General features: G+C 41.4%; 2 protein-coding genes across 3 annotated transcripts in view; one reads left to right on the top strand and one right to left on the bottom strand.

Moving 5' to 3' along the window:
- The window catches only part of sf3a3 (splicing factor 3a, subunit 3), a 34,886-nt gene extending 25,839 nt beyond the window's left edge, over positions 1-9,047 (bottom strand). Inside the window, exons 1-9 of one of the 2 annotated variants that reach the window (XM_079531268.1) lie at positions 8,748-9,047; positions 7,986-8,033; positions 7,156-7,208; positions 5,991-6,096; positions 4,709-4,781; positions 3,709-3,800; positions 1,385-1,467; positions 1,116-1,254; positions 598-666 (exon numbers count right to left, since the gene is read on the bottom strand). In XM_079531268.1, the coding sequence (XP_079387394.1) occupies positions 598-666; positions 1,116-1,254; positions 1,385-1,467; positions 3,709-3,800; positions 4,709-4,781; positions 5,991-6,096; positions 7,156-7,208; positions 7,986-8,033; positions 8,748-8,843 (759 nt within the window). In that variant the 5' untranslated portion in view covers positions 8,844-9,047. Of the gene's footprint in view, positions 1-597; positions 667-1,115; positions 1,255-1,384; positions 1,468-3,708; positions 3,801-4,708; positions 4,782-5,638; positions 5,651-5,990; positions 6,097-7,155; positions 7,209-7,985; positions 8,034-8,747 lie in introns of those variants that run through there. The other variant, XM_079531269.1, reaches the window with a different exon arrangement.
- Positions 9,048-15,506: 6,459 nt separating this feature from the next.
- rpl15 (ribosomal protein L15) lies at positions 15,507-21,808 on the top strand. Its single transcript, XM_079531273.1, has 4 exons — positions 15,507-15,570; positions 17,016-17,197; positions 18,074-18,210; positions 21,445-21,808. Exons 2-4 carry the CDS (start codon positions 17,026-17,028, stop codon positions 21,748-21,750), a joined length of 615 nt encoding a protein of 204 aa, XP_079387399.1. The 5' UTR covers positions 15,507-15,570; positions 17,016-17,025; the 3' UTR covers positions 21,751-21,808.
- The last annotated feature ends 4,557 nt before the right edge of the window (positions 21,809-26,365 follow it).

Here is a 26,365-nt window from a genome sequence, read left to right as displayed (position 1 = left end):
AACCCCTTACCTCCCAGGATGAGGAGGTTAACCCCTTACCTCCCAGGATGAGGAGGTTAACCCCTTACCTCCCAGGATGAGGTTTAACCCCTTACCTCCCAGGATGAGGAGGTTTAACCCCTTACCTCCCAGGATAAGGAGGTTTAACCCTTACCTCCCAGGAGGAGGTTTAACCCTTACCTCGCAGGATGAGGAGGTTTAACCCTTACCTCCCAGGATGAGGAGGTTAACCCCTTACCTCCCAGGATGAGGAGGTTTAACCCTTACCTCCCAGGATGAGGAGGTTAACCCCTTACCTCCCAGGATGAAGAGGTTTAACCCCTTACCTCCCAGGATGAGGAGGTTTAACCCCTTACCTCCCAGGATGAGGAGGTTAACCCCTTACCTCCCAGGATGAGGAGGTTAACCCCTTAACTCCCAGGATGAGGAGGTTTAACCCTTACCTCCCAGGATGAGGAGGTTAACCCCTTACCTCCCAGGATGAGGAGGTTTAACCCTTACCTCCCAGGATGAGGAGGTTAACCCCTTAACTCCCAGGATGAGGAGGTTTAACCCTTACCTCCCAGGATGAGAAGGCGGACAGAGTTAACCCCTTACCTCCCAGGATGAGAAGGCGGACAGGTCCAGATGGGCTCCGGCGTGCGTCAGCGCGCTGCTCGTCTCTTTCTAGAATACGGAGATAAAAAGAAGATAATTCAACGAGACATCAAGACCCTCAACTAACCCACCAAGACCCTCCAAGACCCTAAACCCTAAACTAACCCACCAAGACCCTCCAAGACCCTAAACCCTAAACTAACCCACCAAGACCCTCCAAGACCCTAAACCCTAAACTAACCCACCAAGGCCCACCAAGACCCTAAACCCTAAACTAACCCACCAAGACCCTCCAAGACCCTAAACCCTAAACTAACCCACCAAGACCCTCCAAGACCCTAAACCCTAAACTAACCCACCAAGACCCTCCAAGACCCTAAACCCTAAACTAACCCACCAAGGCCCACCAAGACCCTAAAACCTAACCTAACCCTAAACCCTAAATTAACCCTGATGAAAACACACTGAAACACAGAGGTGACTCACAGGAAGGTCCTGTTAGATACATAATAACTTACAGGCCATCCAGGGAACGTCCCGTTGTCCCACTTCTTCTCAAAGTCCAGCAGAACTTTCCCGTAGAGCTCGTTCTGGTCCAGCAGAGGCTTCACCCTTTCCGTGTAGTCCTGGAGATACTCCAACAGCATCTCCAAGTACCTACACACAGTCACACACACACACACACACACACACACACACACACACACAGTGAGCCGTGCATCGAAACTGGCGACTTCGATGGGGTGTTTTTGGGTCGATGAGGCTGCCGAGTAAACCTGATACTTACTTTTTGTATTCTGCGTTCTTCCTGTCCTTAGAGATGTCAAACAGCTGGTCAAACGACGACAGGTACGAGATGTACTCCAGTTTCTGTCAAGAATACATAAAAAAAAACACTCAGTTTACAACAATTAAAACATTACAAAAAGGTACACAAATGCATTAACCCATTTTGGGCGGGAACCCCTTTTGGTGTTAGCATTATGTTATGCCTTAGCTATTGAAAAATAGCAGATCTACAAGCTCATAGCGCGTCACCGAGTGGCGCACTACGAGCTTGTAGGTCTGCTATTTTTGAAAAATCGAAGAACGACTGACATAGAAACATAGCTTTTTCAGAAAACTGTCAGGATGTAGAAGACATTTTTAGAATCTGATCTCAGGTCAAAATGCATTAAGATACTGCATAAAATGCATTCCCATAAACACAGTGATCATATGCTGTGGGAATTAGCTGGTGGAACTATTTAAACATTTTCTTAAATATGACGTCACTGAGCCGCGGTGGTAAGAGACTCACCGCTCACCCAAACACATCTCTCTGTTTTACTAAAACTACAACATGACGTCACTGAGCCGCGGTGGTAAGAGACTCACCGCTCACCCAAACACGTCTCTCTGTTTTACTAAAACTACAACATGACGTCACTGAGCCGTTGTGGTAAGAGACTCACCGCTCACCCAATCACATCTCTCTGTTTTTACTAAAACTACAACATGACGTCACTGAGCCACGGTGGTAAGAGACTCACCGCTCACCCAAACACACCTCTGTTTTACTAAAACTACAACATGACGTCACTGAGCCGTTGTGGTAAGAGACTCACCGCTCACCCAATCACATCTCTCTGTTTTTACTAAAACTACAACATGACGTCACTGAGCCGCGGTGGTAAGAGACTCACCGCTCACCCAATAGAGACACACGGGGACTACAAATTTCACGCCCCCACTTCTGGTCCGTTTCGGTGTACTGCAGCTGTCAATGCAATCCCTATGAGAGGCATCATGAAATATTTTTTTTGTGTTCCAATAAAGTGTCCCATATGTTTGATTTGTCCTTTTCAATGTCACATACCTGCCATCTCAATATACATCCTACAATGTACTATAATATACTCCATCAGTTTGTGAAAAGTGCTAGCATTGTAAATCTCAAGTCAAAGGGGTCGCACAGTATATACGTCACTGTCGCATCCCTTGAGGTTTTCAATACCCAGATATGTTTGTTGTATTTCGTTTTATATGCTATGTATTTGTGGATAATACTCATCTGGGGAATTCACTAGGTAGTTGAAAATGTCAGGATATGTCACTCCTCCAGCTGGGCTATTTTCCCAACTATTCAGCCAAGTTAATTTTATACAACAAGTTGACAGCGGTAAAACACACCGTCGGAGCTCCGAGGTAGGTAGAGCATATTAGTAAGCCCGTGACATGTTCAAAATATAGACATGAATAACAAAGTCAGTCGGGATCGGGATGTATGAGAATTCCACTCTTCAAAGTCGGCGCTCGTAGCCTCGTAAAGGCAGTGACGTCCCTTAAAAGCGACAGGTTCTCCGTCTGTCGTCTCCTCTCTGCTCCGTTAACATTATGGGTAACTCATTCAAGTGGTAAATTAAATGTGAAATACATCCTCTATTGAGAAAACAACAATATATGTTGACAAAGACACTTCATACATTCATATATTCAAATCAATATAGTCTTCAGTTCATTTGGTATTATTTTAAAAGTAGGCTAACTACAGTTGAATTTCAATGGACTTCTATGGGCTGGCCTGCAGTACACCGTTCTAACGGACCAGAAGTGGGGACGCCGTCTCATTTGGGGGCGTGAAATGTGTAGTCCCCGTGTGTCTCTATCACATCTCTCTGTTTTTACTAAAACATGACGTCACTGAGCCGCGGTGGTAAGAGACTCACCGCTCACCCAAACACACATCTCTGTTTTTACTAAAACTACAACATGACGTCACTGAGCCGCGGTGGTAAGAGACTCACCGCTCACCCAAACACACATCTCTGTTTTTACTAAAACTACAACATGACGTCACTGAGCCGCGGTGGTAAGAGACTCACCGCTCACCCAAACACGTCTCTCTGTTTTCACTAAAACTACAACATGACGCCACTGAGCCGCGGTGGTAAGAGACTCACCGCTCACCCAAACACGTCTCTCTGTTTTCACTAAAACTACAACATGACGCCACTGAGCCGCGGTGGCAAGAGACTCACCCAAACACATCTCTCTGTTTTTACTAAGCACCGTTTCGGTGGTCACCTCTTCACCTAAAAGTGGACTATGAATAGGCCTTAAATGACTCACCTCTGCCCCCTTCAGGTTGGTGAACTTCAGGTAACAGTCATGGAGGTCCAGGTATCGACCGTAGCCTTCCTCATCACTGAACTCTACCAGATCTGCGCGCGCACACACACACACACACACACACACACACACACACACACACACACACACACACACACACACACACACACACACACACACACACACACACACACACACACACACACACACACACACACACACACACACACACACACACACACACACACACACACACACACACACACACTTAAGTACAAGCAAATCCACTAAAATCCACGGTTTTAGTTTGGCACCTCCAGATACAGCTATACAGTATCATATCCACCAGTACAGTTATCATATCATTATCATATCATTATCATACTAGATCAGACTATGGTTTTAGTTTGGCACCTCCATATACAGATATACAGTATCATATCCACCAGTACAGTTATCATATCATTATCATATCATTATCATACTAGATCAGACTATGTTTTAGTGTCGCTCGCTCCGATCAATCGTGCTTGGAGATCAGACTAGTGGTGATCCCTCTATGGATGGGCTTGGAGATCAGACTAGTGGTGATCTCTCTATGGATGGGCTTGGAGATCAGACTAGTGGTGATCTCTCTATGGATGGGCTTGGAGATCAGACTAGTGGTGATCCCTCTATGGATGGGCTTGGAGATCAGACTAGTGGTGATCTCTCTATGGATGGGCTTTCTACACTAATGTGCATTTTCCCAGCAGCTATCACTGTGTGAAAAGAGGAGTTAACAGGCAATTATGGTCACTGTATTTTGCCCGTAAACCTCACGTTTAGCAGCATATACAGTTAATATATTAGGTAATATATACAGTTAATATATTAGGTAATATACAGGCATGCTGGTACAATTCGGGGGTTTCCTGTAATATACACATGTGCTTTTTGCACAGTGTATGTAGCATCAGCAGGTCTTCACTGATAATCAGTAACTATAATCAGTACTTACTCTGAGCCTCTTCACTAGGGTTGTCTCTGGCCTTCACCAGCTCTTCAAACTCCACCGACATCGGAACACAGATCTACAAAAAACATGTGAAAACATGATCAACGTAGGACTAACCTTACCCTAACCCGTAGTAGTTAGTGTAAGAGATCAACATAGGACTAACCTTACCCTAACCCGTAGTAGTTAGTGTAAGAGATCAACGTAGGACTAACCTTACCCTAACCCGTAGTAGTTAGTGTAAGAGATCAACGTAGGACTAACCTTACCCTAACCCGTAGTAGTTAGTGTAAGAGATCAACATAGGACTAACCTTACCCTAACCCGTAGTAGTTAGTGTAAGAGATCAACATAGGACTAACCTTACCCTAACCCGTAGTAGTTAGTGTAAGAGATCAACGTAGGACTAACCTTACCCTAACCCGTAGTAGTTAGTGTAAGAGATCAACGTAGGACTAACCTTACCCTAACCCGTAGTAGTTAGTGTAAGAGATCAACGTAGGACTAACCTTACCCTAACCCGTAGTAGTTAGTGTAAGAGATCAACGTAGGACTAACCTTACCCTAACCCGTAGTAGTTAGTGTAAGAGATCAACGTAAGACTAACCTTACCCTAACCCTAACTACGGCATTCATTCAGTCATGCATTCAGATCAGGGGTGAAAGTGGACCGTTCCTCTAAAGTAGCTATAAGCAATAATATGTCAAACCCCTAACCCTCTCTTTGTTTTTGGTATTCACACAGCCAGCAATGGGTTAAACGCTCCCAAGAAGAAAGTAGTCTCTCTGACACCTCTAGGGGGCGCAATCTGCTTGTCGCTTATTTAAAACTCTGGGAGTTCCGGCAAGAACTTCACGCCATTACAAAGGACAGTGAAAAACTACTGTAGCAAATATAACAGGCCTTCAGCTGAACATGGAGACAATATATACCTCGTTGGGGTGTTTCCTACCTGGTTGTGGAACTATTTAAATACCTCGTTGGGGTGTTTCCTTCCTGGTTGTGGAACTATTTAAATACCTCGTTGGGGTGTTTCCTTCCTGGTTGTGGAACTATTTAAATACCTCGTTGGGGTGTTTCCTTCCTGGTTGTGGAACTATTTAAATACCTCGTTGGGGCGTTTACTTCCTGGTTGTGGAACTATTTAAATACCTCGTTGGGGCGTTTACTTCCTGGTTGTGGAACTATTTAAATACCTCGTTGGGGCGTTTACTTCCTGGTTGTGGAACTATTTAAATACCTCGTTGGGGCGTTTACTTCCTGGTTGTGGAACTATTTAAATACCTCGTTGGGGTGTTTCCTGTGGAACTCTTTGATCTGTTTCAGTCGGTTGTAGAACTCTGCGAACTCGTTCGGTCCAGAGATGGCGTTCAGTTCCTCTTTCCTCATCCTGGTTCAAAGGTCAAGTCACGGGAAGAGTCAAACAAATCAAAATTAGATTGTACATCTGTGCGTGCGTGCATGCATGCATGCATGCGTGCGTGCGTGCGTGCGTGCGTGCATGCATGCGTGCGTGCGTGCGTGCATGCGTGCGTGCATGCGTGCGTGCGTGCGTGTTACATTTTATTCACGTCACCACAACAGTGGGTTATGAACGGTTCTTTGACTATTCGGTTTCGGCTCTAAAATCAATGTAATGTAATGTAATGGTCACTGAGCAGTAGAGATCAGTTAGTAAATGAGTTCAGTGTAATATAATGTAATGGTCACTGAGCAGTAGAGATCAGTTAGTAAATGAGTTCAGTGTAATATAATGTAATGGTCACTGAGCAGTAGAGATCAGTTAGTAAATGAGTTCAGTGTAATATAATGTAATGGAAAAAAGCAAAATATAATCTCAAAAAGGAAAATGTAATGAGATTTGAGGTATTAAGGTTTTTATGACATTTCTGAGACTATTAATGTTTCTGGAAGATGCTTCTAAAGTTGTATTCTATTGCTACTAGTTTTTAATCACTGCAAATACTATAAAAATAACTAATGACCGAAAATAGCAGATCTACTATCCCTCAACACGTCGCGCTGCAACGTGTTGAGAGATTGTATTGTCGGCGTGCAGAAACGCTGGCTTTTATGGAATCCAAATGAATGAAATCAGTCCTGTGTGTGTGTGAATATGTAGTTCAGTCATTGTAATGTAATAATGATAAGAATGATGTAATGTCATGGTCACAGTGCTGACCACGAGAGCTCAGTTGTAGAACAGAATGTAATGGTCAGTGTCCTGAGTGACCAGGAGAGATCAGTTCGTTCACAGTCTCTTACCAGTCTTTGTCTTCATTTGTCTTCATAGGAATGGTCATGGTACTGCACTGCACTGCACTGTACTGTACTGTACTGTACTGCACTGCACTGCACTGCACTGTACTGCACTGCACTGCACTGCACTGTACTGTACTGTACTGTACTGTACTGCACTGTATTGTACTGTTAGGGTTCAGTCACTTACCCGTCTTTGTCTTCGTAGGAATCCCTGAGACTGGAGCTCACCTCCATGTATCTCTGTACAGAATGGAAACATTTATGATTAAACATGTTATTACGATGGATGCATTTATAATATAACGTATTATAATCTATATTACATTAACCCATTTAGACCCGAGAATGATTCTACAAATGCCTTATAAATTCTGACAGTTTTCTGAAAAACCCATGTTTGTATGTCAGCCGTTCTCCACATTCATTTTCATGTCAAGGACCCCCAAAAATATATGTAATTGACCCCCATCTGAAAATATGTTGTTCCAGGGACCCCCCCCCCCCCCCCCCAGAAGCAAAGATTTGAGTTAAAAACGTTCCCTCTGGGCCTGGGCCGTGGCTCAGCGGTCCAGGCACCTTGGCCGGTAGTCCGAGCCTGGCAGTGTGCCGCGGGTTCGACTCCCAATCCGACGGCCTTTTACTGCATGTCACCCCCCACCATCTCTCTCCCCGCATTTCCTGTCAGCCTACTTACCGTCTGTCCCTCTATAAAAAATATAAAATAAAGGCGAAAGCTGCAAAAAAAAAACATTAAAAAAACATTCCCTCTGAAAGAATATATATATATATATATATATATATATTCAAAGACATCCACCACATTTTCTCGATTTTTTTTCTAAAATGGCAGATCTACAAGCTCAGTGTGTGATATTAACTGAGCTCAATTCTGCATTAATTCCATATTAAATAGATATTTTGCTGCTTACATCCAACATATTAATTCATAGATATTAGATATTTTGCTGCTTACATCCAACATATTAATTCATAGATATTAGATATGTTGCTGCTTACATCCAACATGGCTCTGGTTCGATGGTCTGAGTTGATCTGTTCTCTGAGCTGAAGTGAAAATAATGGAAATATGTTGTATTAGTTCAATGTTTATAAAACACACACACACACACACACACACACACACACACGTAACGGATTTATAAATCCGTTACTTTTCTTTCCACTCACTGTATATGTCTCTTTTCCCTTTTTACCTCTATGATGAATTCCTGTTCTGTTCTTTGACTATATAGAAGTGTCTATTTGTACGTCTCTAAATGTTTTGATGAATTGAACATGGTGGACCCTCTTGTAAACAAGTGTAATGCTTAATTGGGTCGTCCACTCACAGTTAACAGCCTTTGTATTGAGTTTGTGCTTGAAATGTACTGTAATTCTGCAAACTGTTAATAAATATTTCAATCAATCAAACGTAAAGGTTGTAAGTGGTCCCCAAATGGACCCTTACGGGTCTGTAACTCTGAGAGTGTAACACATGGAACCAAATGGACCCTTACAGGTTTGTAACTCTTTGTGTACAAATGGAACCAAATTCCATCTGGTTCAATTTCTCTCTCAAAATAATAATAAATAATAAGTGTGAAAATGTGAGTGACATTAAGTGACATTATGGCATAATAATAATAATAATAATAATAATAATAATAATAATAATAATAATAATAATAATAATAAAACGGGTGTGTGTGTGTGTGTGTGTGTATGTGTGTAATAACAGTGTATAACAGTATAAACATTAGCTTGTAGCATGTAGCATACCGTGCTCTTCTTGTGTAGCATCTCTTTAGCTTTAGCATCCATTAGCCTCTCTTTCTCCTCGTGGTAGCGACGCTGCTGCTCCAGAATGGTCTCCATGTTTATTAAGAGTAATTTATATTAAATATTTAACTTCCTAACGCAGAGTTTAAAGTTGAAATGAAGTGAATTAAAGCGTCAGTCTGTTGGTTTCGCCGCTAAACGGTTAGCTAGCGTTCCTCCCACCGTTTGTTTTCACTGCTGCAACGTTGCTGCTGACGCTCCCATAGCCCGGAGGGATCAGCCCACACTGGGATTGGCTGCTTGGTTGCTAGGCAACAGCGCGTTCACTAAACTCAAGATAATACGATATAAATATGAAATCACATCTATTTATTCTATTACAAATAAATGTATTTATATTAGTTTAAAACAAACCGTCATCTGTCTATGGACAATATGTCTATAATATGATAAATATGAACTAACCAAGTGACTAACCAATCACAGCGCGACCATCCCTTCGGGCAATGGGATCTTGGACCGGAAGTAGGTGCGAGCCTATGTTCAACTGGAAGGAACATCAAGCCCTCAATGTTTGGTTCCGGTCTTGGAAAAAATTAACTTTAATAATAACGATGGATTGATTGATTGATTGATTGATTGATTGAAGAATTTATTAACAGTTTGCAGAATTACAGTACATTTCAAGCACAAACTCAATACAAAGGCTGTTAACTGTGAGTGGACGACCCAATTAAGCATTACACTTGTTTCCAATAGGGTCCACCATGTTCAAATCATGATTGATAGATAGATTAGATAGATAGATGAAATGAAATGAAATGAAATGAAATTAAATTATTACTATATTTACCCAGGGTATCTGGGCTAAGCTCAAGAACTTGTTTCCAGCCAGGCCCTGCTCATAGAACACATTTCATCGTAGTGGTTCAATGCCTTGTTCAAGGGCACAGATAGATAGATAGATAGATAGATAGATAGATAGATAGATAGATAGATAGATAGATAGATAGATAGATAGATAGATAGATAGATGGATGGATGGATGGATGGATGGATGGATGGATGGATGGATGGAGAGAGAGAGAGAGAGAGAAAGAGAGATAGAGAGATAGAGAGAGAGAGAGAGAGAGAGAGAGAGAGAGAGAGAGAGAGAGAGATAGATAGATAGATAGATAGATAGATAGATAGATAGATAGATAGATAGATAGATAGATAGATAGATAGATAGATAGATAGATAGATTGACAATATAGAAAAAGCACAGTTCAATAATAATAATAATAATAATAATAATAATAATAATAATAATAATAAACTTTTATTTATATAGCACCTTTCATACATAAAATGCAACCCAAAGTGCTTCACATAAAACAAATAACAAGCAGCGGAATGCCAGAAAACAAAAAAGCCAAGTCAATACAAGAAATATTATATAGCCTATACCGGCCCGTATACACAAATTAACAAATAAAAATAGTAATACAAAAAGTAAAAATGTTAAACAAATGCCAAGTTGAAAAAACAAATGTTCAACTCGCTCTTAAAAACAGCAAGGGCGGTCACCCTTTTAAGGTGCAGTGGTAGAGTGTTCCACAGCAGACCCAGCAGGTCCTTTAAGGTGCAGTGGTAGAGTGTTCCACAGCAGACCCAGCAGGTCCTTTAAGGTGCAGTGGTAGAGTGTTCCACAGCAGACCCAGCAGGTCCTTTCAGGTGCAGTGGTAGAGTGTTCCACAGCCGTCCCAGAAGAAGGTCCTTTAAGGTGCAGTGGTAGAGTGTTCCACAGCAGACCCAGCAGGTCCTTTAAGGTGCAGTGGTAGAGTGTTCCACAGCAGACCCAGCAGGTCCTTTAAGGTGCAGTGGTAGAGTGTTCCACAGCACACCCAGAAGGTCCTTTAAGGTGCAGTGGTAGAGTGTTCCACAGCAGACCCAGCAGGTCCTTTAAGGTGCAGTGGTAGAGTGTTCCACAGCAGACCCAGCAGGTCCTTTAAGGTGCAGTGGTAGAGTGTTCCACAGCAGACCCAGCAGGTCCTTTCAGGTGCAGTGGTAGAGTGTTCAGTGTTCCTGTGTTCCACAACTAGGGGCCCAGAATGCGGCCTCACCGGTGTTCTCATATATATCTATGGGTGTTCATATGTTGAGCTTTCTGCGATTTTAGTAGAAGAGCGGATGAAGACCTGAGTGCTGAGTTTTCTAGTTGGACATAAAAGTTTATGGAATCCGATTCCTTATGACGGTGCCATGGTATTAAGTGCTTTATAAACAAATAAAAGTGCTTTGAAATCTATTCTAAAAGATATCGGTGCAATGTAGTGTTGACAGGACTGGACTAATGTGATCTCTTCTGGTATTTGTTTCTAGCTGCCACATTCTGGATTATCTGTAATCTTTTCATAGATTATTTGGGTAATCCTGTAAAAAGGGAGTTGCAATAATCTAGCCGGCTTGTGATAAAAGCATACAAGTACTTCTGCATCTCTCTGATTTAAAAAAGCCATGTTTCTTAAATGAAAAAAAGCTGTCTGTATACAAGGTCTGATAGCATTAGTTTTGCACAAAATGTGCTGACCTCATCACATTTGTCATGACGTCTATGGCCGTTTTTAACCCAAGGAGTGCATTTTGTGCAAAACGAATGCTTGGAATGGATTCAGAATCATGACAACCCCCTAGTTTGACATGTCACAGCATGCTACTTAAAGCAAAAGGAAAGTTTGACATTTTTGCCTCCCATAGGATGTTAATGGTAGGGTCACAAGAAACCCCTATAAAAACAATTGCCCAATAGTGACAGCCGGTCAGCAAGTGGATTGTATACAGACAATATTTTAGGCCAATAAAAAAAGACTATAGGCCCCCCCTCGGCTGCCGGACTATGATTAAAAAAATCACACCCGTGTGAACTGAGTGGTGTAAGGTATTATATAGCCTGATCAGCTCTGACGTAATGAAATCAGCTCTGACGTAATGAAATCACACCCGGGTGAACTGGGTGACCGTAGCAACCATGCTAATTTTTTCTGCACTAACAAAGCCAGTTGTAGGAGTGGTTTACACCACTCAAAAAACATGAAAGCACTCCACGTAATACTCCTCCATTTTCTATGCATCAGAACATTAAATACAAAATGAAATAGCCTACAGTCAAATCATGTAAAGATTATAGGCATATGTAGGCCTATGTACCAAACCAAATGCACACACACATGCACACACACACACACACGCACACACACACACACACACACACACACACACACACACACACACACACACACACACACACACACACACGCACACACACACACACACAAAATAGCTGCATGGTCTTCAAGGTGTTTTTGTTGACCAGTGAGAAGATCCTGTACACTATACAGGAATCTGTTCCTTTGGTTGACTTATTATTATTATTATTATTATTATTATTATTATTATTATTATTATTAGTAGTAGTAGTAGTAGTAGTAGTAGTAGTAGTAGTAGTTTTTGATTGATTGATTGAAAAATGTATTTACAGTTTGCAGAATTACAGTACATTTCAAGCACAAAGGCTGTTAACTGTGAGTGGACGACCCACCCAATTAAGCATTATACTTGTTTCCAATAGGGTCCACCATGTTCAAATCATCAAAAACATTTAGAGACGTACAAATAGACACTTCTATATAGACAAAGGACAGAACAGGAATTCATCATAAATGAGTAGTAGTAGTAGTAGTAGTAGTAGTAGTAGTAGTAGTAGTATGTATTATTATTTTATGCTCTATTGATGAATTGAATATTAGGACCACAATGGAAATAATGTGTTATCCTATCAGCCAAAGTGTCTCACTTTAAATCTGTGCTATTGTTGTTGTTTTTAGGTTTTTCATCTAATAAACTAACTAAAAAATAGCTAAATAACGAATTAAAAAACTAATTTAAAATAATCTATTCATTAACATAATTTAATAATATTTACTTTCGCCCGGTACATTTATGAACCGTCGTATGACGGTGCAGAGCGCCGAAAATAGCAGATCTACAAGCCCACAGGGCGTCGCGGATGCAACGCAACCATCACTGCTTTGAGCTGCGCTGTGATGCAAAATGCATTGAAAAGTAGATAATAGCGCCATCTGGTGGCTATTTTAGTAATGGGCGTTGTCAAGTTAAAGCGTCGAAATTCCGTCGTAAAACGCTTCATTTCCGCTTTCCCTTCGAAATAAAATGGTACAACTCGTCAAGTTAAAACGTCAAAATTCTGACATCAAACGCTGCATTTCCGCTTTCTCTTCAAATTAAAAGGTGGCAGCTTGCGTTAGCTTTAACTATTGTTAGCTTTATTTGCTCTTCATTCATATTAATACGTGTTGCATGTTTTAATGTTGTTCTAAAGGACATAAGATTATTACCACAAACTGTCGATTAAATAAAAAATGTTTTACAACAAATACAGTCTAGTTGTTTTCTGTTTTTTACTACATCTGACAAGCTAGCTAGCTAGCTGGCTAGCTAGGTGGCTAACGGATGTAAACACGCCAAGGTCACATTATGAAATAGAGACTTCCGGTTTGTTTCACTTGAATTTGGCCATCTATATAATTCTGTGACTTTGTACTGCGGCTGCGCAGTCATCGAAAATAACCGATCTACAAGCTCTCGCATCGGCTATTTTCGGCGCGCGTGACCGTCGTGCACATGATAAATAATACATTGACACACGTTGAGTTTAAAATCTATTCTACGTTCCATGATTTATTATGTCTTAAACATTATTAGCTATCATTAGGATTATTATAAGACATCATTTATTATGTCTTAAACATTATTAGCTATCATTAGGATTCGTTGTTATAATATAAATATGAACAATAAGTTATAATCATGTTTAAGACATGATTTATTATTGCTTTAATATCATTATAAACACCAGTAGGATTCGTTATGAATGAACAATATACGTTATATAATAAAACTAATCATGTTTAAGACATAATTTATTATTGGTTATAATTATTATTTGTAGTTATAATATAAATGTGAACATTATAAGTTATATTTATATATATAAACTATTGTTGTCTGGACTAGTCTGGACATGTTGACGCATTTCTGTAATTGTCCGTTGTCACCACAAGGTGGCAGAAAAGCCTATATTTTGCCTGTATTTCACATTGAGCTGTAGAAAAAATAATGCCTCAACTCCTACATACAATTCAAAGTGCTTGTCATTTTGTGTGGTCCCCAGTTCAATTATGATTATTTTCGGTGGTCCCCAGTTCAATTATGTTTATTTTCGGTGGTCCCCAGTTCAATTATGATTATTTTCGGTGGTCCCCAGTTCAATTGTGTTTATTCTGGGTGGTCCCCAGTTCAATTATGTTTATTTTCGGTGGTCCCCAGTTCAATTATGATTATTTTCGGTGGTCCCCAGTTCAATTATGTTTATTTTGGGTGGTCCCCAGTTCAATTATGTTTATTTTCGGTGGTCCCCAGTTCAATTATGATTATTTTCGGTGGTCCCCAGTTCAATTATGTTTATTTTGGGTGGTCCCCAGTTCAATTATGTTTATTTTGGGTGGTCCCCAGTTCAATTATGTTTATTTTGGGTGGTCCCCAGTTCAATTATGTTTATTTTCGGTGGTCCCCAGTTCAATTATGATTATTTTCGGTGGTCCCCAGTTCAATTATGTTTATTTTGGGTGGTCCCCAGTTCAATTATGTTTATTTTCGGTGGTCCCCAGTTCAATTATGTTTATTTTGGGTGGTCCCCAGTTCAATTATGTTTATTTTCGGTGGTCCCCAGTTAAATTATGTTTATTTTGGGTGGTCCCCAGTTCACATATTTTTTTTTTCCTCTTTTTTTTCCTTCTTTTTTTCCCCATAGAAGTGTATAGACGATGACATGTACCCATTCTACATACTGTGAAATATAATGAATTGTACCCATTCTACATACTGTAAAATATAATGAAATGTACCCATTCTACATAATGTGAAGTGAAGGCTTTCACTTAGAACTCCATATATGGAGACAACGGCGATATCCAGCGCTGCTGACATCAGATTAATGTAGAAACCCCAAAAAAGGATATACACAGTGGTGACATCATCGTGACACTAGACTTGCACGCATCATAAAAGGCAGATCTCAGCCTCTAAACCTCAGATACCTTAAGCCACGCACACGGTAGGCCTCTCTCCACCCATCTCAAATCCTCAGAATCTACAGAACCCAAGCAAGACCCAGGATCCAAGTTCAAGAACACCTCAACACATAAGAACCAAGGTGTCTGATACCTTGCATATGCTTTACCAAGACTACCATTCCAATTAGCCCCGTTAAACATCCCGGACCCACTGGGTCCTAGCCTAAACAACCAGCACTAGTTCCAGCTATTTTATATACCCATTGATTGATTGATTGATTGATTGATTGAAATATTTATTAACAGTTTGCAGAATTACAGTACATTTCAAGCACAAACTCAATACAAAGACTGTTAACTGTGAGTGGACGACCCAATTAAGCATTACACTTGTCCACCATGTTCAATTCATCAAAACATTTAGAGACATACAAATAGACACTTCTATATAGTCAAAGAACAGAACAGGAATTCAACATAAAATTCTACATACTGTGTGAAATAAAATAAATGTACCCCATTCGACATACTGTGAAATAAATTCAAATAATACATCCTATCAGTCAATCAACTCCATTTCCCAGGAACACGCGCGGCGCACCGAAGGAAGCGCTGTGACGTCATCACGCCATCATAAAGCATTGTGGGTAGGTTCGCTCTTTCTTTCCGGTGGAGACGTCATCCATCATGTAAGGCTGTGTCTTTTCATTCCTTCAACATCAAACACAATCCGTTGAAATAAAGACTTTAAAACTGTCCATCCATCTTTAATATTATTATATATCACTAACGCACTTCATGACGCTCCGGATGAACTAGATATTGTTGATGTGGAAGATGTAAAACTATCACTTTATGGCCGCTGTGTTGTTAGCCGTGGATATTAGCAGTTAGAGTGCTAACTTAACTACACTTCATGCTGTGACAGAATGGGCGCTTTGCTTCCTTCACGTTTTACACTAAATATGTTTATTTGTTTATTAATTAATAACGTTGAGTTTTAAACATAAACATAAGAGTCCCTGCGGAGCGTCTCAGCCTCCTAGTGGCAGCGGTGGCCGAACGGATAGCGGCGCGGTCTAGTTACCGGAAGATTCCCAGTTCGAATCAGCCGTCCGACACGTTAAAATTACCACCGCTGAAATGCCCTTGAACAAGGCATCAACCACTACGATGAAATGTGTTCTATGAGCAGGGCCTGGCTGGAAACAAGTTCTTGAGCTTAGCCCAGATACCCTGGGTAAATATAGATTTCATTTCATTTCATTTCATTTCTAGCAGGAAGCTAAGCTAACGTTAGCCACACCTCTATCTAACCGGCTATAAAGCATGTTCAGGTTCATAACATAAAACTAACTATACATGACCGACTAAATTAAACTGTCCTCACGGCTCGTAGTGATGTAAATATTGTCATTAGTTGAAACTGTCTGGTTCAAATCGTTGACGTTTATTAAGCCCCGAACCACCCCAGTTGGTTTGGGCTTTTAGTGCCGAACAAGCATGACTTCTAGTTCATACATACTATGACAATGTGTATTTATTTGACTAATATGATGTGCTGCCCAAGTGTAGTTTTGTGATTTGTGTATTAAAAGCTGCCATTGGGCTGCAGCAGCTATAGTTGAAATCTGGTTCAAAATGACAACATTTATACTTTGGTTTTGTACGTCTTGCAAGGAAAGAAAGCAACTGAACATGAATGGAGGCAGGCTGGTCACTTTATGAACTAGTTCTCGCAGTAATGATTTTTGAAAATGTAAAAAATACCAGATGTACAAGCTTGCACGGTTGCACAAAGTGTGAGCTTGTATATCTGCTGGGAATTTGTACACAATTCCATGCTGTATTGATGTTGGTACCATTAGGAGAGATGACAGGCAAACGTTGATCAAAATAGCAATTATTCTACATTCTATAATTGTGTAGACTTCTAAATACAAATGCAGATGTTTAACAATATTGTAACTCTTTAGAGTGTTTCATTTTACACTTGACAGTTAAAAAGCTTTAAGGGTCCATTTGGTTACCAACTGTCCATTTAGCTGGGGACCACCTGGAACCCCCTCAAGGACCACTGGTTTAAGGTGATGTTTGGATGATACTGATGAAGATGGTGTGTCTCTCCCTGCAGATAAACCAAGATGGGAGCGTACAAGTACATGCAGGAGTTGTGGCGCAAGAAGCAGTCGGACGTGATGCGTTTCCTGCTGCGAGTCCGTTGCTGGCAGTACCGCCAGCTGTCCAACCTCCACAGAGCCCCCCGACCCACCAGGCCCGACAAGGCCCGCAGGCTGGGGTACAAGGCCAAGCAGGGTGAGTGTTTACTGGGTCTGTAGGCTGGGATACAAGGCCAAGCAGGGTGAGTGTTTACTGAGTCTGTAGGCTGGGCTACAAGGCCAAGCAGGGTGAGTGTTTACTGAGTCTGTAGGCTGTGCTACAAGGCCAAGCAGGGTGAGCGTTTACTGAGTCTGTAGGCTGGGCTACAAGGCCAAGCAGGGTGAGCGTTTACTGAGTCTGTAGGCTGGGCTACAAGGCCAAGCAGGGTGAGTGTTTACTGGGTCTGTAGGCTGGGATACAAGGCCAAGCAGGGTGAGTGTTTACTGAGTCTGTAGGCTGGGCTACAAGGCCAAGCAGGGTGAGCGTTTACTGAGTCTGTAGGCTGGGCTACAAGGCCAAGCAGGGTGAGCGTTTACTGGGTCTGTAGGCTGGGCTACAAGGCCTAGCAGGGTGAGTGTTTACTGGGTCTGTAGGCTGGGCTACAAGGCCAAGCAGGGTGAGTGTTTACTGGGTCTGTAGGCTGGGATACAAGGCCTAGCAGGGTGAGTGTTTACTGGGTCTGTAAGCTGGGCTACAAGGCCTAGCAGGGTGAGTGTTTACTGGGTCTGTAAGCTGGGATACAAAGCCAAGCAGGGTGAGTGTTTACTGGGTCTGTAGGCTGGGCTACAAGGCCATGCAGGGTGTGTTTACTGGGTACATTAAGGTCTAGGCTGTTTTTAACTCATCTTTGCTTCTGGGAGGTCCCTGGAACGACATATTTTCAGATGGGAGTCGGTGCCCTTTTACAAAGTTTTTGGGGGCCTTGACATGAAATAGTTAAACATTTTGTAGAATGTAGTCCTAAATGGGTTACTCTGTTCTGTCCCAACAGCCTACGTCATTAGCGTATGTTTTTTTTTTTTCTTCCAACAGGCTACGTCATCTACCGTATCCGTGTGCGCCGTGGCGGTCGTAAACGCCCCGTGCCGAAGGGAGCCACCTACGGCAAGCCCGTTCACCATGGAGTCAACCAGATCAAGTTCGCCCGCAGCCTGCAGTCCACCGCTGAGGTGAGTCTGACCCTAACCTGGGATAGTGTACAGTAGTAGTGTGAAAGTTTTTCAGATGTAGTTCATTTGGTACAGTGGACTGTACTGAAGATGATCATTTTGTAACTAAACTGTAGAGTTTTACAGTTAATTTAGTCAGACGGGCCTAGACAGGACATCGTATCTTTGGTACTAAACGTAACAAGGAAGTGGTCTGTTTGTTAGTTTCTGTGCTCAAGGAAAACCAGGGCTATTTACCATACATGTCTGTTGCTGTGTTCACAGTTCACACTACACGGTCTACCGTTCATTTTCAATTAGCTGCAATTTGCGACTCTAGGTTTTTTTAATAATGGGATTAATCTAGAGTTTCAATACCCTCCATTGACTCCCCATTCATCCAAACTGCATCTGCGATCTGCTTAACCCATTCAGGCCTGACGTCGAGAAAAAAAAGGTTTCCTAAATCATGACAATTTTCTGAAAGATTTGAGGCACATTTTAATTATTATTATTCAAAAATATTTTTCAAAAATAGCAGACATACAAGCTCGTAACGCGCCACTCGGTGGTGTGCTATGAGCTTGTAGATTGCTATTTTTCAATAGCTAAATTATAACTATGTTTAAAGCACCAAAATGGGTTAAACAACGTTAAACTCACCAACATTGCAGCTGTAAGGAAGGCTTGAATTATCCTTTCAATCTGCAGAGCTTTTGTTTCCAGTACCACCTGTTTAGAATTTGCACTTAATGCAGGAGGCAGCAGCGCGACCCGTTAATAAAAACGAGTGCTTCCAAACTCCAACACTTTGACAAACTGTTGCAACGAAAATAGGTTGCACACGTTTCTAGCTTATATAGACCTGTATTGTGTCAAAACGTTGGGGAAATAAAAGGTAGTTGTTTCATTGTGGCTACGAGCTGACCTCCAGTCATATCGCTGCTGCCGGTCACTAAACCTTTATCTTCATATTTCTTGTACTTAAATAGCAAATCTACAAGCTCAGTGTGTCACATTTTGACAGTGTGAGCTTGTAGATTTTCAGCTTTTGCAGATGAGATCAGATTTAGTTTTTGTGGAAGTGCTTTAATGTGTTATAAATATTGAACCGATAAAGTATTTCATTTCCCGTTGGCTTCATTTTCCCATAGCTTTATTTGACTGGCTCTGAAGCTGTCAGTGTGGGACTGGTTGTGCACAGAGCCCATGGGACTGGTTGTGCACAGAGCCCATGGGACTGGTTGTGCACAGAGCCCATGGGACTGGTTGTGCACAGAGCCCATGGGACTGGTTGTGCACAGAGCCCATGGGACTGGTTGTGCACAGAGCCCATGGGACTGGCAGTGTGGGACTGGTTGTGCACAGAGCCCATGGGACTGGCAGTGTGGGACTGGTTGTGCACAGAGCCCATGGGACTGGCAGTGTGGGACTGGTTGTGCACAGAGCCCATGGGACTGGTGCACAGAGCCCATGGGACTGGTTGTGCACAGAGCCCATGGGACTGTCAGTGTGGGACTGGTTGTGCACAGAGCCCATGGTGGGCAAGAGTGTAACTGAAATTCTGTGGTGTTCCTGTGGTTCTATTGGAGTGTGCTGGTTGTAGAAGGTTCATGTCGAGGTGTTTGTAACTGACAGTATTTTTCCTGTCTTCCTGTAGAAGTGTAACTGACATGGTGTATTTCTTCGTATAGGGGCGTGCTGGTTGCAGTGTATTTCTTCCTATAGGGGCGTGCTGGTTGCAGTGTATTTCTTCCTATAGGGGTGTGCTGGTTGCAGTGTATTTCTTCCTATAGGGGTGTGCTGGTTGCAGTGTATTTCTTCCTATAGGGGCGTGCTGGTTGCAGTGTATTTCTTCCTATAGGGGCGTGCTGGTTGCAGTGTATTTCTTCCTATAGGGGTGTGCTGGTTGCAGTGTATTTCTTCCTATAGGGGTGTGCTGGTTGCAGTGTATTTCTTCCTATAGGGGTGTGCTGGTTGCAGTGTATTTCTTCCTATAGGGGCGTGCTGGTTGCAGTGTATTTCTTCCTATAGGGGCGTGCTGGTTGCAGTGTATTTCTTCCTATAGGGGTGTGCTGGTTGCAGTGTATTTCTTCCTATAGGGGCGTGCTGGTTGCAGTGTATTTCTTCCTATAGGGGTGTGCTGGTTGCAGTGTATTTCTTCCTATAGGGGTGTGCTGGTTGCAGTGTATTTCTTCCTATAGGGGCGTGCTGGTTGCAGTGTATTTCTTCCTATAGGGGTGTGCTGGTTGCAGTGTATTTCTTCCTATAGGGGCGTGCTGGTTGCAGTGTATTTCTTCCTATAGGGGCGTGCTGGTTGCAGTGTATTTCTTCCTATAGGGGCGTGCTGGTTGCAGTGTATTTCTTCCTATAGGGGTGTGCTGGTTGCAGTGTATTTCTTCCTATAGGGGTGTGCTGGTTGCAGTGTATTTCTTCCTATAGGGGTGTGCTGGTTGCAGTGTATTTCTTCCTATAGGGGTGTGCTGGTTGCAGTGTATTTCTTCCTATAGGGGCGTGCTGGTTGCAGTGTATTTCTTCCTATAGGGGCGTGCTGGTTGCAGTGTATTTCTTCCTATAGGGGCGTGCTGGTTGCAGTGTATTTCTTCCTATAGGGGTGTGCTGGTTGCATGGCTGCACTGTAGTTGCTAAACATTTCTACATAAAAAATGTGGCACCTGGAGTCATAACTACTACATACATACAAGAGTAACTAAATGAATTGGACAGCCAACCAGTGCTGCACCGTTATGGCTCACATTTAGAAATTAATCTAGATCTCAATCAGATTAATTGTGCTGCACTAGCTGGTTGTAGAGGGCTGATGTCGAGGTGTTTTTGTAACCGACAGCATGTTTTCCTATCTTCCTTAGGCATTGATAAAAGGATAGGCTTTGAAAGATTTTATCCATCCTTGCATGGATTAAAGTTCTCAGTCGCCACGACTGATTTCACTCATTTGGATTCCAGAGAAGCCAGCAGGTCTTCTGTGACACCATGCTGCTGCTGCGCAGCGAAAATGGCAGATCTAGCTTGTAGATCAGCTATTTTAAGATGAAAGAGTATTTGACGTGATCAAAACTAGCAATAGAATAGAAACATCTTTCAGAAACACGAATGGTCTCACAGAAATGTCATGAGTTCTTCAGCTGGTCGGCCTAAAACATCATTACTGTATATACAGTGTATAACTGACACTGTATTTCCTGTCCTCCTATTGGTTGTAACTCACACTGTACTTTTCCTCTCCTCCAATAGGAGCGTGCCGGGCGTCACTGCGGCGGTCTGCGCGTGCTCAACTCCTATTGGGTGGGAGAAGACTCCACCTACAAGTTCTTCGAGGTGATCCTGATCGACACGTTCCACAAGGCCATCCGTCGTAACCCCGACACCCAGTGGATCACCAAGGCGGTGCACAAGCACCGCGAGATGCGTGGCCTGACGTCCGCGGGCAAGAAGAGCCGCGGCCTGGGCAAGGGTCACCGCTTCCACATGACCATCGGAGGCTCCCGCCGCGCGGCCTGGAAGAGACGCAACACCCTGCAGCTGCATCGCTACCGTTAGAAAATAAACATGTCCTTTGTACATTGAAGAGAAATAAAAAATGTTTTGTTGGTGACGAGCTGTTGGGTCTTACATGGGTTTTATTCTGATAGTAATCCCTGCTATAAAAGTGTTAAATGGGTTTCATTTTTATTCTGCTAGTAATCCCTGCTAATAGAGGGTATGCGCGTGACATCATCAAACCCGGAAGTTATGCAGGAATGCCTACTGAGTGGCAAAAAACGACTTTCTGACCTTGATAGCCCATAATCCACACAAAAGTCCAATCTTATTGCATTAAACAATGTTAAACTCACTTTGCCTGTTGCTTTGCCACTCGATGTGCCATTCACTTTAAGCATGCGCATACCCTCTATTGTTATATTAGTTTAGATTTCCAGACCTGTACATATATTTTCTGTTCACGGAAGAGCAGCAACTGCCAATTGGTTTATAGATCCAAGATTGCTTTATTTGTCATTCTTTCCAACTGCAGCAGCAGAAAAAAACTATCCTAAAAGACAACAGGCTCATACAAGAATAAATATATCAAGTGCAAGACAATACTCTGAATATAAATAAGTCAAAAAAGTTTAGTTTATACAGCTTCAGAATCAATCTGCAAAGAGACCTTATAATGGTTTATACTTTATACAGCTTCAGAATCAATCTGCAAAGAGACCTTATAATGGTTTATACTTTATACAGCTTCAGAATCAATCTGCAAAGAGACCTTATATTTTATACAGCTTCAGTTCACAATCCTTACACTGCTGATGGTGAAAAGGCCTTTCCTGTGGTTTGGTTTCCCATTTAATTCAAACTACCAGTTTGATTATATTGTACATCAAAGGGGAAATAATTTAAAGTTAAACTAGAATCTTAAGATGTGACCAGAAGGAAAGAAAATGAATTCCTACTCATTGGACGTCTACTTATTTATAAATTCAAGAAATCCAGCTTCCAATGAATGTAAAACCTTTGTCTCTTTGAGCTGACATGACAATATGAGCATGTAAAACATAGTGGTTGACTGACAGCCTGTATGAACAAACTATCTGGAAGACATTAATTATGTCCACCTTATGTTAATGTTTTGTTCATGAAGACAACTTGATTATTGCCATTTCTATAGATTATAGGACAATGGAATTAAAAAGTAGCATTCTTTAAGAATAAGTGCAGGTACACCAAACTGACCATCAGTACCACCTGACTGGTGCAGATATAACATATCTGTATAATACTTTATATATGTCTTGTATACTTTAAGAATCAGTCCAGGTACAGATCAAGCTAACAGTCAATATGATGTATTTTATGAATTATCAGAAATGTCAGTCCCATTATTTTCCCATACTGGCAGCATGAAACAACTGCATGCATCTACATTTCATCATTGTATTGATTGTGCAGGTACTGTACAGTATAATTATGGAGCATTACATATGGAGCATTTCTCCAGTCAATAAATAATACAATATTACAACTTTGAATATGTGCCATATTCGTCATCACAAGGCGTCAATATGGCCACATAAAATATCTTTGAACACATTATTCTGACATTCATAATAGTATTTAATTTAGGGTAGTTTGAATAGACATAAATCATTTTTAGGGTAGTTTTATAAAAATCGTTCCATTCTACCAGTAGCTTCATCCATCCTGTCATGATGGCCACTAGGTGTCAGTATAACCCCATGGTACCAGGGCCGTCCTCCACTAATCCAGACAGCTATAGGTTTCATTGACAAAATGACAGATCTGTGGTATTGCGTTTACATAATATTGATTTCTCATTAGTCGATGCCTATTGGCTTATTAATTATTATTTGTAGAATTTAAGATATGTGAAGGAAAAAGCCATAAAAAAACTTACTGGCTAATAATTTTTCTACTAAGATTGTTGAGTGACAGACACTTGATGAGTGACAGACATCCTATAGTTCACTGATTGTCAATCATTTTTTCCCCAAGAGTTTCAAAGAGCCTCAATGTAGTCATTTATTTTATCAGAATATTAAAGTACAGTTCAATACAAATGTCTGCTAAGAGGATTAAAATTAATAAGAAAAAAAGCACTATTAAAGGCTTGTTTCCATTGGGGTCCTCCATTTTCAATTCATTCATCAGGGGATTTAATTAAATGCAAATCTACAGTAAAATATTCATAGGCTATAAACGGTTAGAAAAGACGGTTAGAAAACAAATGTAGGCAGTTAAATGGAATCGTGCATTTCCTGTCTGTCAGTGTGTCACTCAAAATCCCCATACATGGGAAAGCCCCATATATGGTGCCCAGGTCTCGTGACATCACGTGACATCATCAGTGATGAAGATCCCTGATGTCATAGTAAATGCGACTTGCTGTCGCAATTAAGCCCATATAATATGGAGATCCCTGATGTCATCAATATTTACATTCTCAACAGGCCCGGAAATGAAGGCCCGGCCCTACCTGGGCCTTCATCAAACCATGTACACTCAAGACCCCGCTGTGCTGTCACCCTTAGATCTCCATATATGGAGCTGACCTGTTCTGACATTCCATATGTTGATCTGACCTCATCAAACCCTGTACACTCAAGACACGCTCCTTATATGGCCAGTACAGATCTGACCCCCATTCCAAAGCGTTGTCACCCAGGCGGATGCGTGCATGCGACCTCGCCCTTTAGGGCCCTCAGGCGACTTAAGGCTCATTCATAGTCTGGATTTTCGGTGGTGAGCTGACCACCGCTCCGGTGGTGAGGTGACCACCGGAGCTGAAATAACGTTGAGCGGTGGTGAGTAAAAACAGAGAGAAGGGCTGGGGCGGTGGTGGTGGTTTGCTCTTCACCGCGGCTCGTGATGTCATGTTGTAGTTTGGTGGTCGCCCCACCACCGAAAATCCAGACTATAAATGAGCCTTTACTGGTTAGATATAGACGTGGATTTGTCTTTTTTTACACTGGGACTAGTTTCGAATTGCAGCCACCTGCTCTTTGAGAGCGGTTTTGAGGGATTCCTTTACGACTGTTGGTGGGGCGTTCCACATATTTGTGGATTATGTAGGAGCTAAATTAATGTAACCCCTTTTATTTACTTGTTTGAGCCAAATCTGGGTTGAACATGATATGAATGCAGAGAGGTGGTGTAGTCAGATGAATACATCTATATGACTGTATGGATGCAGAGAGGTGGTGTAGTCAGATGAATACATCTATATGACTGTATGGATGCAGAGAGGTGGTGTAGTCAGATGAATACATCTATATGACTGTATGGATGCATTTTATAAACGTGACGTATATGTGATGATGTGTTTTGTTATTGTATCTGTTGAACCATTAACCATTTAAAGGTAGGCCTACTATTTAAAGCCACTGGTTCCACAAACACTGGGGCCTGATCATGGACCCATTTGTGGGTCCGGGACAACTTATTATTATTACTTGTTACTTGCGCAAGCAGAGCGCGCAAGTACTAGTTTCGCCCGACGATGCGTATGCACCGTCCCAGCAAATGACGTAATGACTACTGACTACTGAGCTAGCTATATCAGATATACCCTGACGTAATTTGCTGGGACGGTGCATACGCATCAAGAGTAAACCACAGTATACCGCTAATCAACTTACAAATTACATATACATATACATAGGAACATTACCTCTAATCCTCCCGACACTAAAACATGTCATTACGTCACCATCGAAAACCAATTACATTCTGGCATTGGCTAGTTATCATTGAGACACCTATTACTCTGACCATGATTTAGTATTAATATCACTATAGTCCAAGATTAAGTAAATTTAATTATTAATTAATTATACTGTATACGTGATAATATATTTTATTTCAGTTTATATACCTTTTTTTTCATCGGATATCGAGGATTTATTTTTCTTTGAGAAACTAAAAAGGGATCCAGGACAGTTCTAAATCGATAGAACTGTATTTATTTTATAGATAGAAACTTTTACACTACTTCATAATACTATTTTTTTACGTGCAAAAATTAGGTATGTAGCAAATAGCTAAACCTAATAATTCAATATTTCAAACGTTCTTTCACAGAGACGCTGAGATTTGACAGTTTGTAGCGGTCGAGAGTACTTGCGTGCTCTGCTTGCGCACTAGTAGGCCATTTATGACAGAGTGCAGTTCTAGTTATTATTATTATTATTATTTCAAAACATTTTCAAAACACATTCCCAAGAAAAGCCTTCCAATTAATTACTGTAATTAATGTCACGAAGAAAAAAAAGAAGGAAAATAGAAAATAAATAAATGTTTAAGAAGTAGTGAAAATATCCCATCTACAAACTCGCAAGGCGACTAAATTGTCAATCAAAGCTTTATGTCAGACCAGGGAGATCCATATCACAGAAGATAAAATACATATAAAACAGTATGAATAAATACAGTAGAATTGTATTTGATATTTATTCAATAACACTTTTAAACAAAACACTTAAGTGATAAATAGCTCTAGGCCTATAATGTGTTTGATATCTATTCATTTCCTTTAAAAACACTAGAAGGTTCTAGAGAGGAGGGGAAAACCTTGGGAAAACCCCAAATATTAACCTATCATAACAGCTTATCTGATAGTGTCACTGTTACACCCCCCCCCCCCCATTCCAGC

The sequence above is a fragment of the Electrona antarctica genome, assembly GCF_951216825.1.
Source record: "Electrona antarctica genome assembly, contig: scaffold_81, whole genome shotgun sequence".
Classification (NCBI taxonomy): Eukaryota; Metazoa; Chordata; class Actinopteri; order Myctophiformes; family Myctophidae; genus Electrona; species Electrona antarctica.
This window is presented reverse-complemented; position numbering and strand designations above follow the sequence as displayed.